The 15,736-nt window shown below is 46.7% G+C and overlaps 1 protein-coding gene across 1 annotated transcript in view; it reads left to right on the top strand.

The window, feature by feature from the left end:
- The window catches only part of KCNMB4 (potassium calcium-activated channel subfamily M regulatory beta subunit 4), a 55,046-nt gene that overhangs the window by 18,886 nt on the left and 20,424 nt on the right, over window positions 1-15,736 (top strand). The window contains exon 2 of the mRNA XM_084795374.1: window positions 5,297-5,424. Within this exon, the coding sequence (XP_084651500.1) occupies window positions 5,297-5,424 (128 nt within the window). The remainder of the gene's footprint in view (window positions 1-5,296; window positions 5,425-15,736) is intronic.

Below are 15,736 nucleotides of genomic sequence, written 5' to 3'. Positions count from 1 at the left end.
TGAACCACAGGTCAGTGCCTCCTGCAGATGGGGATGCTTTGACTTCTTCCTCCCTTGCTTGCATGCTTTTGATTCATCATCCCGTGTTGCTCCTCTTCAAGTACAGTATGCGTAAGAGTGATGGCAGCCGTAACACCTTCTGTTGCAGGACACAGAACAATTCAGGCTGGACTTGATCTGGGAACTTCTTCCCTGCCAGCTGCTTTCGTAGTGCTGGAAGGTGCAATGCAGGTCACTGGGTGGGATCAGTCGTTAGTGGATTTTCCCAACACTGGACACCGCATGATACAATACACATCTGCCATGTCTGGTTGGTTGCAAGCTTTGTTCTGAGAATTTATTGTCTAAAAGTTGTGAAAATTCTGCTCCCCAACTGTCCCCCTGATATGTCAATAAAGCAGCTAGCTTATAGCCAATCAATGAGCAGAGGAGAAAATAGGGCTGGACTTCCTGCCAGCCAGGGGAGGAGGAGATAGAGAGAAAGTAGGGGATTGAGCCATGGGTAGAGGTCCAAGGAAGATCAAGAGTAAGGAGCTGTAGCCGAGGAAAGCTCCAAAGTGCAAGTATTGCTGGAATGTTTGCTGGGAGTAAGGCAAAATAGCATAGAGAGTTAAAAGCAGACTTAAACTGCTCCCATTGTGTTGTGAAGCCTTGTATTAAAGAGTCTCAGTTGCCAGGCGTGGTGGCGCACACCTTTAATCCCAGCACTCGGGAGGCAGAGGCAGGCGGATCACTGTGAGTTCGAGGCCAGCCTGGTCTACAAAGCGAGTCCAGGACAGCCAAGGCTACACAGAGAGACCCTGTCTCGGGAAAAAAAAAACAAAACTCAGTTATTTGTTTGATAGCTGGGATAAGAAATAAGCTAAGAGAAGCAAACACTGTTTTTTATTTTGTTTTGTTTTGTTTAACAAATAACCTCAGCATAGGTTCTCTTTCAACATACCGGCAGACCACTGCCCTCCGAGTCACACAGGGTGACAGAAAGATTCCTCTTGACCGCTGACCCATCCGCTGGAAGAATCACTGTCTCACCAAAACCGAGCTTGTTTTGAGGCGTGTGAGGGTTACAAACTTGTCCTGGGGAAAAGACCCCCCCCCCCCCCCGTCTGTTCTGCACACGGCCACGTCATCACTACATACTCGAGATCTCCTGGCTGAGCTGGGTTCCGTTCATCTCGGACTCTTTTCCTGGTGACACCTGTTTTCTCTACACTTTCTGGGGACACCGTCACCACCTCTGGGAACTTCTGTTGCTCCCTCTCTTCCCCTCCATGGAGTGGAGTTTTCTACCTTTTTAAAGAGAGGATCCAAGCAAGGATCCAGATGACTTGGGTGATAAGGAGATTACAAATCGGGAGCCTTTGCAAGTGAAAACCCAAACAGGTCGGCATCCACAGGAAGATGTTTCTCTAGGGGAGTACTCACTGAGACCAAACGCATCGTATCTAACCGCTCACCTAAGTGAAATTATAGCCACCAGCAAACCGACCCTGAGCCAGATGGGGCAGGAGGAAGACTTAGGATTGTGTTTCTCTGAGGATGCACCAGGGTAGCCAACAGTTGTAGCGAACGGCCTCCCCGCCAGTCCTTGGGTGGAGTACACTAATTCCAGAGATGCAACATTGGTTTTCCAAGAGAGGCCGCAAGAAACAGGACATCCCCTTACTCCATAAGAGGGGAAACGGGGAAGCTGCAACTGTTTTCTACCCTGGCCCATCCTCAGCGTATTCATCCCGCCCTGCCCCGCCCCCACTCTTCCTTCTTGTTCCTACCTGTCCACTCCTGCTTCTGCCTCCCTAGCCCCACAATACCTTCAAATGCCATAGTAAGTGGGACGCCAGTCATCGCTACTTAGGAAGTTCCAATCCAGAGTGAGGCCTGGTCTCAAAAACAAAACACCCCCCCCTACCCCCACCCCCGCCGGCAAAACAAAATAGAACAAAAACAACAGCAAAAAATTCCTCTGCCGTTTGCACTCAAAAGGCCCCATTTACCATTGTGACCTCGAACAAGACCTGTCCACCTCACTTTCCTGTTCTTTTTAAATTGTAAAACCTTGTGTATGTCGGGGGTTGGGTGGGAGAAGGCGCCGACATGCACGTGCTGTGTCCTGCTTGTGGTCAGAGGACAATGTTTCCAAGGTTTTTTTTCCCTCTCTCTCTCTAGCGCTCTCTCTCTTTCTCTCTCTCTCTCTCTCTCTCTCTCTCTCTCTCTCTCTCTCTCTCTCTCTCTCTCGTTCTACCTTTAGGGGGTTGTGGGCATCGAACTCAGGTCACCAGGCTTCACAGCAAGCTCTTGTATCTGCTGAGCCATTTCACTGGCTTTCAGTTACCCCTTCTGTTTACTGGATATGAGATCACAGTGCTTGCTCGTTTGGGTTAACCAGCTCCAGTAGCACAGCCCGCGGTGATGGTGATGCTAAGCTTTGCGTTTGTACTTATGGCCTTTCCCCAAAGAGAAGTTCAGGTCAGAGCGCTGAGGCTTTGAGGAAAGCTTCTGGCCAGAGTGGTTGAGAGAGAAGGGAGTTTGGGGGGGGGCAGCTTTTCCTGAATCCTCTCCGAGAACACTGCTTTTTAACGGGGGTTAAAATTCTGTTCATCTGTGATGACCTTCCACGTAGAACTGAGAAAGCCTCTAGGGAAGATCTGGGAAGGGCTTCACAACAACATCTAGAGATAAGTAACCGAGGCAGTCAAGATTTGAGAAGATGAAAAACTCTAGTGATTTTTAAGAACCCAAGTTTAGCCTTTTAAACGTTTTCCTTCCTTTCATGACGATACTGACTTTTCCATGTTGCTGGAAGAACTGAGCCTGTGGGAAAAGAATCTCATGGTCACTTTTCCTGATATGAAAAGAAAGTAGCTTGTGCCCAGAATCCATCCCGGGTGAAGTCACAGCTCGCCTAATATAAACCCTGGTGAACGGTTCCCGCTGATGATTCCAGACACATGGGTGAGGGTCCCTTGACCAAATCCCATAGTTGCCATCTGGAGGAGAGGTTGTGTCTTTCAAACCAACCTCACTCCAAAAACTGAATAGCAAAGAATTCAAACTGAGTTATGAACATCTTGAGTATGTTTTGGCTGCACTTGGCTGTCTCCTGAAATGTTTAGTGTGCCTCTTGTGTCAGCGACATCCATGTTGACAGCGTCCTGATGAGTCTTAGATGTTCGCACCTCACGGATTCTACCTCCACGACTGGAATTTTCTCCTTCCTTGAAAGAGCACAGCACAGTAAATTGGCCCCTAATCTCATGACCAGGAGTAGAAAGAAGGTGTGTTAATCTACCATGCTTTATCAAGTAAGCAGTAGGAAGATCATGGTCTTCTTGCAAATATTGGCTAATTAATGTAAAGGACCTGCCACTCTGGTCCTCTTTGCCAGCAGCAATGGTGGCTCAATCAAAGTTTCCCACCATCTCTTCAGTGGCAGGATCGCTTGGCGGGGTGGGGGGGGGGTGCTGTGACAGTGCCTGTAGTCAGTTCCTGGCTGGCTTGTTTCTTGATGTGCCTCCAACAGTAGAGTCAGAAGCAGGAGCTAAAAATTATTTTGGAGGTTGTACAGACCAGTGGCGCGGAAAGGAAGCCCAGGAAAAGGTAATTTAGCTCAGCCCAAACGCCAAATAAACCGTAAGACCGGAGCTCCACGTACTGGCACCTGTGGCTCCTAAGCCCAACTGCAGCTTTAGAAAAAACACAGAATCCAGAGTCTTCCACAAAGCTGTACTGTTCCTTAGTGATAGAGGGGAAGCTGGGTGTACGTGGGATTAGTATTCAGCTTTTCAATCATTAAAATCCTATTTATGTAGCATAAATGTATGTATGGTGGGGAATAATGACATTTCCTACAATTTGAAATTTGCTTGCATACATATAATGTAAAACATTTAACTTAGAAAAGTAGCTTCATTATCTTGAATAACACTGTATGTTATAGACTCATTCAGTCCGCGGTGTAGAAAGCCCAGGGTGAATGTGCAGGGAAAAACCCAACAGCATTTGCTCTCAACTCACCAGCCAGACAGGGAGCCTGGGGTAAGCAGACAAGGGTGCTACTGTGGGATTCTAGCTGTGAGTTCGTGGGTGTGGCTCCCGGGCCAACACAAGGAGGGACATTTGATGTGGACTAAGACTAAGAAGGCTCCTACAGATGGGTGACTCTAGAGAACAAAGGTGACGCAGGACCGATAGCTAACAGAAGGTAAGCAGCCTGGGCTGGACGGACAAATGTGACATCATGTGGCCGATTTAAGGAGCAAGGCTTCTATTTGGCTGTCTCCCAGGATCCTGGGGAGCTGTGCACATCGCGGGCAAAGTTCTCGATCTTAACAGAAAGCAATGCAAAAGAAAGTACCGGGAAACCGCATGCTGCAAACGAAACAGTCAGGCCGGGGTTGACAGCGCATGCCTATAATCCTAGCACTCAGAGGCTGGCCCTGACTTCACTGCCAGCCCAAGCTGTGGAATAAGTGCCATGCCAACCAGAGCTACATAGGAAAGATCCCCCTCCTGGAAAGACAAAGGCAACAGGGAGGTCTGGGAAGATGGTTCAGTCAGCAAAGTACCCACCTTGCAAGCGTGAGGCCTTGAGTGTGGATCTCCAGAACCTGTGTGAAATTCTGGACCTGGCGGTACACCTTTTCAATCCCAGTGCTAGTGGGATGGGATGTGGGGGCAGATGGATCCCTAGAGATCACTGGCCTACAAAGACAAGGTGCATTACGTTTTTAATTTGCTGTACCCTAGTAACTCATCGTTTATAAAAGTGCCCTTAGTTCTTAATGACTGAAGATACTTTTCTTACTGGACTTTTTTTTTTTTTTTTTTTTTTTTTTGCCATTGTGCCAAATTGGAAATTTCAAATATAGTTAAGTGGTGTCGATTTGGTTATATCTAAAGATTATGTCAAAATTAGATTTGTTATCTGCAAAATGCCCATCTCGGTAGAAAAAAATGACTATGGGTCCCCATGGACAGTCCTAGCCAAGGTGCTCCAGCCACTTTTCAGACAGATGCTCATTTGCTCATGAGCATGTTGTCTTGGGTGCCGTTGAGAGTCTTTTCCTGTCTTGAGATCAAACTGATGGGTTAAGGGTGGTCCACACTAGTGCCACTGGCCCATCTGTGGCCAAGGGATGGGCAGCCCAGGCTAACCCAGGTGATGACACCACTTTTGTCTGCCTTCATCAGACCTGAGCCGTGAACTAGAATAAAACGAAGTGTCTGAGAAATAGAAGGACTCTCTTTGAATATTCTGTAGAATAATAGGTTTGCTCTCTGTGTTCTGTTCGGTTAGTGCTCCTATATCCCGCCCTGTAAGCGAGAGGACCAGAAGAACTTGGAAAGTGTCATGAGCTGGCAACAGTACTGGAAAGATGAGATCGGTTCCCAGCCATTTACTTGCTATTTTAATCAACATCAAAGGTAAATCGATGATTACACGTGCGTATTAATGTTGGTTGTTTGCGTGATCTGTTACATGGGTAAATCATAGTGTGCGCCCACTTGAAGAGATGTGCAGCCTGGGTGTAATCTCAAGTGTTTTGTCGCCTGGAAGCCCCGTCCCTTCTAGGATTAAGAAGCTGCTTCCCGCTCTACTTGGTGGGAGGCATATAAAGAACACACAGGGCACAGTGAGAGGAGACGGGGTGGGGGTGGGGGTAATGGGGGTGGGAGAGGTAGGAAAGGGGAAGGGAGGGAGGGGGGAGAGAGAGGAAGAGAGAGAGAGAGAGAGAGAGAGAGAGAGAGAGAGAGAGAGAGAGAATGTATCTGTACCCTATGGATGCATTACCAGTGGCGGTGGCTTTGCTGAGGGGCACTGGGCACTGTCATCATGTTCCAAGAGTTACAGGCTAAGGGCCATGCAGATCTGTCAGCATTCAGACTGTATCAGTTCTTCACCTGTATCTCTTCTAATCTGAGGAAATAGCAGCATGTGTTCACACCATCACAACTTGACCTTCCTTGGAAGCCCTCACAACACGATACTTAACCATGTCAAGATGACCCCACGGGTCAGAACACTTGCCGCCCCACCCAGAGTAGTTATACTAACTTAATTTTTCAAGATTTATTGTTGGGCTGCTCCATGATTACTTCAACCCTTCTCTTCCTCACATGATCACTCTCTTAGTGAATGGCTCCGTCATTCATTTGTTTACCTAGCCCAGAACCATCTAAGTGGCTCTTACTTAATTTCCTACTTTATTCTCCTGACCCTGTCTGTATTCGGCCTCCTGTGCGTGTCTGCCTGTGTGACTCTTAGATCAGACCTGGATTTTTTTTCCTTGCTGTCATAGTCTAATACATCCTGTCACGTCTATATTGTGCCACACCAGGCTATTCTCCACGCTGCTGCCCAGGTCAGCTCTCTAGCACAGGAGTCTAATTGGGTCCCTCCTGAGAGTTCTCAGAATAAAATCTTGCATGTCTTGGCATAGTCTTTATGTCAGTTACCTGTTGCTGCGTAGCAAAGCGCCTGAAATCTTGTGGCTTACTGCAACAGCGGTGGCTCTAACGCTTCTGTGGGTTGGTAGCACTCACGTGTACTAGGCACGGGCTAAGATGGGTATGTGGTCCAAGGTGGATATTGGTTGTTGATAAATCTCACTTTTTTACTTATTGATGAAGATCCTCAGTGTGTTTCGGAGAGCTAGAATATCTTCCTTACAGCGTGGCAGTGTGGCAGCTTCACTCAAGGGAAGAAGACATCAGTTCTAGAATAAGAAAAAGTATCACCTCTGACATGTTCTATTGGTCAAAATGAGGAACAAAGCCAGCACGGCTCATGGTGTGTTGATAGAACTACCCACCCCCACCCCCTACCCCCTACCCCCGCACCCGGCCCCTCGACGCCTGCTCCAGAAGATTTGTGGTCACGCTTAGGAATAGGATGTAGTTTGCATAGGTCCACATGTTGCAGACAGGCGAGTGTCCACCTGTAGGGCGTGTCTTTCTGGACTTAGCAAATTTCGCAGGAACAGTTCCTTTTTCTAGACCTAAACGGATCATAAGAAAGACTAATGAGAACACGCCCTTGAATTCCAATAGGATGGGCCACCTAAGGGACAGGATGCTCCTGAGCAGATTCAAGAACAAGCCGAGGTGCAGGCCGCCATGTTTGTCTCACATGGCATATCTTACATAGACATCTGTGTACAACTTTGTCCAAGAGCTTTGGAGTCCTTGCTTCACATAGTATGCCAGAGTTTTATAGTGCACCGTTGAGACTGGAGCGATGGCTCAATGGTTAAGAACACTGGCTATTGTTGTCAGAGGACAAAGGGCTTGGTTCCCAGGACCCACACAGTGGCCTTCAATCATCCGTTATTCTAATTCCATGAGGTCTGGCGCCCTCTTCTGGCCTCTGGGGTGGTACACAGACATGTGCAAGCAAACACTCATACACATAAAACAAAAATGTGAAAATAATAATAATAAAAATAAACATCATCAACTAATGACACGAGACTCCCCAGTGGTCAGCCCAGGGATCAGCATTTTGACAAACGTGAGCCATGCACACCTAACACCCTTCGTTGAAGTTCTCCCGTTACACTCGGTGTGCCCCCCCCCCCCACCCAGCTGCGTGCTCGGTACAGACCATGCCCACACTCTTTGTCTTTGTTTCCTTGGTGCCTAGCCCAGTGCCTGTGTCTCCGTGGATATTTGGTGAATGAACAAATGAATGCAATACTGACTTAAGTGAATTCTCTGCTTCCAAGAACTGAGTATTCGTTGGTGAAAACAGATGCTGTGTAGATGTGAGCATGATGTCATCAGTTAGGAATAAAAACGGAAAGGCCTTGCAATGGGGTGGCTGCACTGCAGCAACCAGGGCTTGAAAACAGCATCTTAGGTACAGTGTTGACTGTAACCTGAACAGGTCACTTGGGGTTAGATGTCTAAAGGGACATTAACATCATACTAAAGACAGTGTGTTTTATAATACGGGCACTGAAAAGTCAGGTGAAGCTGTTCAAATTTTATTTTTAACCGAAGTCTGACATAAGTAGACTTTCAAATCTAGGTAGTCTCTGACTCTTCCTGTGTTGGGTACTGTGTGAATGCATGATGGATATGAGAGATGAGTTGAAAGCAGACAGGAAGCAGAACACGGTGTTTGTATTTTTGAGGGAGTGTTTTGTGCCACATGAATGACATTTTGTTGAGATCACCTAATTTCTTACAGTAGCTGTGAATCCTTGTCCCATTTAGCTCATAGGGAGGAAACCAACTCTTAAAGAATGACCTAACTGACTCAGGGTTTGTAGCCAGCCACTAAGTAAAAAAAGGAAAGTCACTTGGTCTGGCCTCCAGTGCTCCTTCTCTTAGCCATCTGCTGGTCCAGATAAAGGTCTTTGGGGGCCTAAGTGATGGTGGTGATGAAGGAGGTGGTGATGATGGTGATGGTGGTGATGGGGGAGGTGGTGATGATGGTGATGGTGGTGGTGGTGATGATGGTGATGGTGGCGGTGCTAGTGGTGGTGATGGTGTCGGTGGTGGAGGAGGTGGTTATGATGGTGATGGTGGCGGTAGATGTAGCAAGCAGGGATACTGTATCCAAAAAGCATTTTAGCGTGAGGAGCAGCAGACATTGACTTCATGGCAATGTATGTGCTGAGGGAGAGGAAGGTATCAAATTTGCAATGAGATTAAAGTGTAGTCCAACTGTGAGTATGCTGAGGCACTTACTCCTAATACACTCTAAAGATACTTCAAAAAAAGTTCAAAGTTTCAACTAAAAGTCCAGGAACAAGAGATGAGGAGCAGTGTCACATAGCTCCTGAACGCCTGGACACACAAACTGTCATGAGGCAAGGAGAAAGAATATATCCTGAGAACGCAATGGGACGAGAAAGGTGACTGACGGCAGTTCAGTCATAGGCAAGGAGACAGAGGGGCATGGCCAGAAGGTGGGAGGGAAGTCACAAGAGAACAGCACTTTGGAAGGGTACATAGTCCTGAAAGAGAAAGGCGTCAGTAAGAAGTGTTCTCAGAAGTCCTGGGTTTGGCAACAGTAGGTCCTGCCTCAGCATACAGGTGTAGGAATCATTTTATATTCATCCAAGTGAGACTGTGAGGGCAACTAGTCAGGGCACCAAACTGTGAAGCTAGCTAGCTCTCCGCACTGAAGAGGCAGCTTACAGTAAGGAAAACATGTCTGCTGATCACATATCTGGTAAGGGGTCATCGCCAAATATGGAGGGAGAGCCTACACGTTTTCAAGGGGGTTAGGGACTTGAAACGTTTCTCCAAAATAGACACAGAAAGGCTGACGGGTTTGTAAGTCATTGTTTACATTGTTTATCATCTGAGAAATGAAATTCAAAACCACAGTGAGTTATCACTTCACCTTTCCAGGATAGCTACTGTTATTTAAAAAACAAAATTAAAAAAGACAAGTCCTGGTGATGGTGTGGGGCAACAGGAGGCTCACCATACTCAGGAGGGACATTCAGTGGTGTGGTCATGGTGAGAGGCTTCCAAATACTTAAAAGTGCCATACCTCCAAGAAATTCCACTTCTGGGTATTAATTTCAGAAATAATACTTGCGATTAGGATATGAAGGTTCACAGCTCTTCTGTACCATGCACTGCTGTACTAAGATCCTAGTACCTCTTTGCTCCACCACCCACAGTAGCCAAGACACAGAAACACTCTGAATGCCCACGGAGAAATGACTGGATAAAGAAAACATGGCATGTAGCAAGTGGCACATGCCTGTATTCTCAGCTGCTTGGGAGCCTAAAGCAGGGGGTTGGATTGAACTTGAGAATGTAAGACCAGCCTGTGCAACCCAGTAAGACTCTCTACCCCTGGCTATCTTAAAACAACAGGGAACACAGAACAAAATACAAAGGAAATGTGGCATATGCATGCCAAAAACAAAAACAAAAAACCTACCTTTAGAAAGGACGGGTGGCAAGCTGGCTTAGCAGGCAAATGTGTGCACCACCCAGCCTGATGACTGCAGTTCAGTCTGGACATTTCACAGTAGAGCAAGAGAACTGACTCCTACAAATTGACCTTTAACCTCCACAGGCATGCCCTGATGAGCGTACTCTTACACACACACATGCCTGTGTGTGCACACACAAACAAAAAAATAAATAGCACAATGTTAAAAAGAAGGGAATTCTGTCATGTGGCAGCATAGTGAACTTTGAGGAAACTGTTATTTACATTGAGACAAGTCAGTCACAGGAAAGCAAGTGCTCCGTTTTATTAGGTATTTGAAATAGTCCAGTGCACAGATGACAAAGTGGAATGATACTAGTTACTTGGGGCTGGGCTGAGGGCGTGGGGAGTTATTGATCTCCAGGTGTGAAGTTTTCCTCCGGGGAGATGGCTGACTGCTGGACAGCTGTGTAGGCCTTGTACCTGTAGTCAAACTACACCCAGTTCATGCTTTAGATTTGTCAAGCTACAGCAGGGCTGAGGCCCATACGAACACAGAGAGGTCGTGACAGCAGGCGTGTCCCATGCGAGTTCAAGCCCCACCAAATCCCAGATACCTCTAGTGTTAATCTTAATACAGATATTTAAGCCTGTCGTACCCACATTGGGATGGTGGACACACATTTTAGATCCCTGTTATCCCTCAGTCAGAGCCATCCCGTCTGCAAACTGTCAGGTGTAGACAGAAATGAGGGTGGTTTATCACAGCCTGGCAGCAGGACGCTCTTCTCAAGTGACTCTGGGAGAGCAGGCGTTTCAGTTTGGTTTCTCCATCCTGGCATATGTGAGAGGAAACAGGAGTGTCACTGGGACGTGAGATGGCAGCTCCCTGGTGCCATCCACTGAGGTGTGTTTCTTACTACTGCCACATGAGGAGTTAAAATAGACCCACAGTATCCACTCCCAGATGCTCTTGATGGGGGTGAACTTTATATTTAAAGCGACCTTTAGATTTCACACAATTGCAGGAAATTGGGAGGCACAGTTACCAGGAACTTCCATTTTTCGAGAAACCGGTGTTATTTTTAAAATTTAAGCTAGAAATTGTTGGAGTCTTTGCCTTTCCGTCACTTATTGAGGTGAAGCTGCGTTCAGGAGGAAAGTCGTCAGGGCTGGGCGGCCACCAGCCGTGGATGGTCAGCCCTTGTGGCCTCTGCATCACTTCACGCCAGGGCTACATCCATTCACGGTCAGTTTGCCACCCTAACCCTCGGTGCCCACGGTCTTTCTAATGTGTAGAGTGTACATCTATAGTTTTATAGTTTTTTCCTTTTTTATTTTTTCCTTTTTAAAATTAATTTATTCAGATTACATCTAAATTTTTATCCCCTTGCTTGTCTCCTCCTGTTCCTCCCTCCCTCCCTCTTTCACTCTAAGGTAAGATTAATAATGACCTATATACCACATTTTCCTTATTGTTCCCCGAGCTTACCTTTGTTCAGCAAAACCCACCGTAGGGCCCCCTTAACAAGCATGCACTGATGGTAGACAGGGTACTGTACTGCCGGCACAGTGAGGACCCCATCCTCTTTGCCTCAGCTGGTTAGCGCCCAACGAGGAGTGGCTGTCCTTGCAGAGGGTTGTTCACACCACCTGGTTCGTGTGAGTACGGGGGAGTTCACAGCTCATAGGCCTGTGCTTACAAACCCTCATCTAATGAACGAATCCAGCCTAAGCCTCTGTGTCATCGCTTGAATTCTTCTGCAGCTGCTTGGTTCAGACATCTGCATGGCTGAAATGGCCCCTCACTAGTCTTCTGTTCAGCCCTGCTCTCTCTCTTGACTCTCTTCCCTTGACTGGGCTGTGTCTCGTTTTTTAAGACTCTCTTTGAGCCTATCACCATCATCACCACCATCAACATCATCCTCATCCTTATCATCATCTTTGAGTAGTTTTTTTCCCTCCTACTTCCAATCCAGCTACAAATCCTGGTTTTGAGTTATGTGTTGGTCCTGAGTCAAAAGTAAATAAAGAAAAGATAAAACAACAATAAGACAAAGCAGGCATGGTCTCCGCCTTCCTGGAGCATGTGGCTTACAGAGACAGCATTGTAGTTTTAAAAAGTCAGGTAAATGCAACAAAGGAAGACTTACAGGTACTGCTCTGAGGTGGGGCATGATGGGAGATTGCAGACACGAGTGCCTCATGTTGGTAGGAACAGGTGTGACTCAGGGGGTAGCTGGGTAAAAGCAAGAAAGAGGAAGACTACCTCAGAGTGAGGTGCTGTGGAGGACATGCTTTCTGAGGCAAGGACGCTTCATGAGGCCCCATGAGGTTGGAGGGCAGTGTGTGCATGTGAGACAGTGTGTGTTGTGAACACTGGAGAGAAGTTAGGCTTCAGCTTTCCCCACTGCCTGCTCTGCTCTGCTCTAACAACTTTTCCCCCATAATGCCTCTGTCTCTCTCACCCTGTTCCCTCATCTGGAGACACCCCCATCATTTTCACTACTAGGAATTGGCGCTGCACAGCAGTTCTAGGAGGAACCTAGGCCCAGCCATTACCTCATGCTGTGATTCCGGGGCCATTCATTTACCTGTGCCTCAGTTCTCCCTTGTGCCATCTTAGACCTTGGCTGGGGTCTATTGCCTGCTTCCTTTCTGTGTTCCCAAGTCACCGCGGTTCCCTTTCCAGTACTCCCCAGGGTTAGATGCGCATGAACGTTTGCCTCTTGCAGATTAATAATTGCTTAAAGGCAGCAACCACGTGACGCCAGGTGTCTGGGTTTACACTGCTGTGCCCTTGACTCGCTGGTATTACATGGTTGAATGGCTGAGCTGCTGTGTCTTGGTTTCCTAGCCTGCGAAACGAGAATGCTTTTATTTGGGTTTTGATAACGAGTCCGTCTGCAGAGCAGTGCATCCTCAGTCATTGTTACCTATGTTTGTGTCCCTTTGGTTTATCCACTCGTAGCAGGTGAGAAACAGTCGTGCGCAGTCTGCCTGTTCTCTGGTTGGACGCTTGGCCATTGACTGATTAAATAAATGGGGTTTGTTAATGGATAAAGCAATATAACACGCGTGCGAGAGATAGTCTGTTGCTCAGAAAAAGTAAATATGCTATACTTATGCCACTGAATGGATATGTTCTAATTCTAGGGTGTATATTTTTACCCTTAGCATTTTAAAGACAGATGAACATAACAGCCTGAGTTCAGATGAGTAGAGAGCTCTGTGGAGCACAGTTTGAGGGCCATTAAAATGGAGAATTAAAAGCAATTGATCAGAAAATTCCTGCTAGCTCTCATGGACCTTAGTTTCCTCACCTATAAAATTTGATAGACTGTCGACATACTGGTCTCCACAACTCCTTTACACAAGCTGGGTGATTTTATGACTCTAATTCTGAGTCTTGTGCATTCAGAATAACTTAAGATGCTTTATAAAGTCCTAATTGTGCAAGAGAAAGGCAGGGAAGAACCAAATGGCCGACAGTCTGGAGCCTGTCAGTGGAAAAGCAGGTAGTGCCTCATAGTGAGTGAGTTTCCTAAGGATGTGCTGTAATTTACATCTGCGCTTCTGAATACATTTATAACTAGCATAGTAAGAAATGCTTGGTCATTTGTAATTTGCTTTCATCACATCTTTGCATTCCAAAAACAGATTTGTTCTAATAACACCTTTATTTTTAATATATTTGTGGATTGAATTTAACTGTATCACTGGTAGTGAAAATTTTCTTTCTTACTTTTTTTTTTCTTTCGGTCTTTTTCTAGGACAAATTACTAAAGAAAAAGACTTCGAAAGATTAATTTGCATAAAAAAGGGACCTAAAATTGTAATCTACCTTTTTTGTTGTTGTTGTTTTTTGTTGTTTTTTTTTCAAGACAGGGTTTCTCTGTGTATCCCTGGTTGTCCTGGGCTCACGCTATAGACCAAGCCAGTCTTGATTTTGGAAATCTGCCTGCCTCTGCCTTTGCCTCCAGAGTGCTGAGATTAAATGTGTGAATCACCATGCCCAGCCTGAAATTTTAACCTATTTAGGCAGGTGGGGGGATGTGTGTGGCAGGGTGGAGTGTGTGTGTGTGTGTGTGTGTGTGTGTGTGTGTGTGTGTAAGCTCATGCCGTGCCACACGTGGAGGTCAGAAGACCGCTCTCAGGAAGTAGTGTTCTCCTTCCTCCTTGCTAAGGCAGGTCTGTTTTCTCTCTGCTTCTGCACTGTGTAGCCCAGGCTAACTGGCCTGTGAGTTCCGCCTCCCTGACTCAGCCAAGGAATCCTGGGGATACAGATGTCCACCACCATATCCAGCTCTCTTATGTAGGTTCTGGGGCTCAAACTCAGGCCATCAGGGTTACACAGCTGCGGCATTTACTTCCTGAACCATCTCTCTGGCTCAGATCTGAGTCTTGAATAAACAGTTGAATTAGTTAATGACTATGCTTTATGTTAGAATTTTAATTACTGCCGGGTGTGGTGGTGCACACCTTTAATCCCAGCACCGGGAGGCTGAGGCAGTCAGATCTCTGAGGTCGAGGACAGCGTGGTCTACAAAGGGAGTCCAGGACAGCCAAGGCTACACCGAGAAACCCTGTCTCAAAAAAACAAACAAACAAAAACAAAACAAACAAAACAAAAAACCAATTAACCAGCCAACAAACAAAAAGACACAAAACAGAAATTTTTCATTACTAATGTTTTCTATTTTCTACAAGATATTCCTTAATCTTTAGTTAGAGATGGGCTTGACTCGCTAGTTTTAATTTTGTCTTTTTAATGACCACATTAGCTTTCTCTTCATACGTTGAGTTCAGTGACATATCATGTCTTAAAGAGCAGCGCAGTGAACCTGGGTTCTTACCCAGTGTGAGTCTCCCACGTACGGCAGTGAACCTGGGTTCTTACCCAGTGTGAATCTCCCACGTACGGCAGTGAACCTGGGATCTTACCCTGTGTGAGTCTCCCACGTACGGCAGTGAACCTGGGTTCTTACCCTGTGTGAGTCTCCCACGTACGGCAGTGAACCTGGGTTCTTACCCAGTGTGAATCTCCCACGTACGGCAGTGAACCTGGGATCTTACCCAGTGTGAGTCTCCCACGTACGGCAGTGAACCTGGGTTCTTACCCTGTGTGAGTCTCCTACGTACGGCAGTGAACCTGGGTTCTTACCCAGTGTGAGTCTCCCACGTACGGCAGTGAACCTGGGTTCTTACCCAGTGTGAGTCTCCTACGTACGGCAGTGAACCTGGGTTCTTACCCAGTGTGAGTCTCCCACGTACGGCAGTGAACCTGGGATCTTACCCAGTGTGAGTCTCCTACGTACGGCAGTGAACCTGGGATCTTACCCAGTGTGACTCTCCCACATACGCTTGTGTCTCGTTCCATATTGAGCGATTACATCAGAACTGAAGGCTGTGTTTAGTCTCCAAATCTGTACTTTTTAAAAAGTAGTGTTTGCTGTCTCCAGCCAAGCTGTGGGGTATGCATGGAATTCATGCCAACACTCCTCCTTAGTCTGAGATCTCAACACCATGCATTATTTAAAATGTGAAATTGAGAGTCTATTTTCTGATGGCTAATCAGAATGTCTTTATGCTGGCGAGTTCATCTTCTAAAGGGCTTTTATCATCACGGCAACAAAAATCACAAATGTGAGGTTATCAAGTCACTTTTCATTTAAGACGTTTTATGCAGCGTTCAAAGAGAGCCCTGCGGGTGGGGTGGGGTGGGGTGGGGGTGGGGGCGGAGGGTGGCGATTTGGGAGGAAAAATACCAGAACCATAGGACAAGTAGGTCACCGAGTGCAGTCCCATCAGCTGGTGGAATGCAGGGCAGGGCTG

Source organism: Acomys minous (assembly GCF_964271855.1).
Source record: "Acomys minous genome assembly, chromosome: 9".
NCBI classification, from domain to species: Eukaryota; Metazoa; Chordata; class Mammalia; order Rodentia; family Muridae; genus Acomys; species Acomys minous.
The sequence above is the reverse complement of the archived record's forward strand: the minus strand, read 5'-3'. Positions and strand labels throughout refer to the sequence as shown.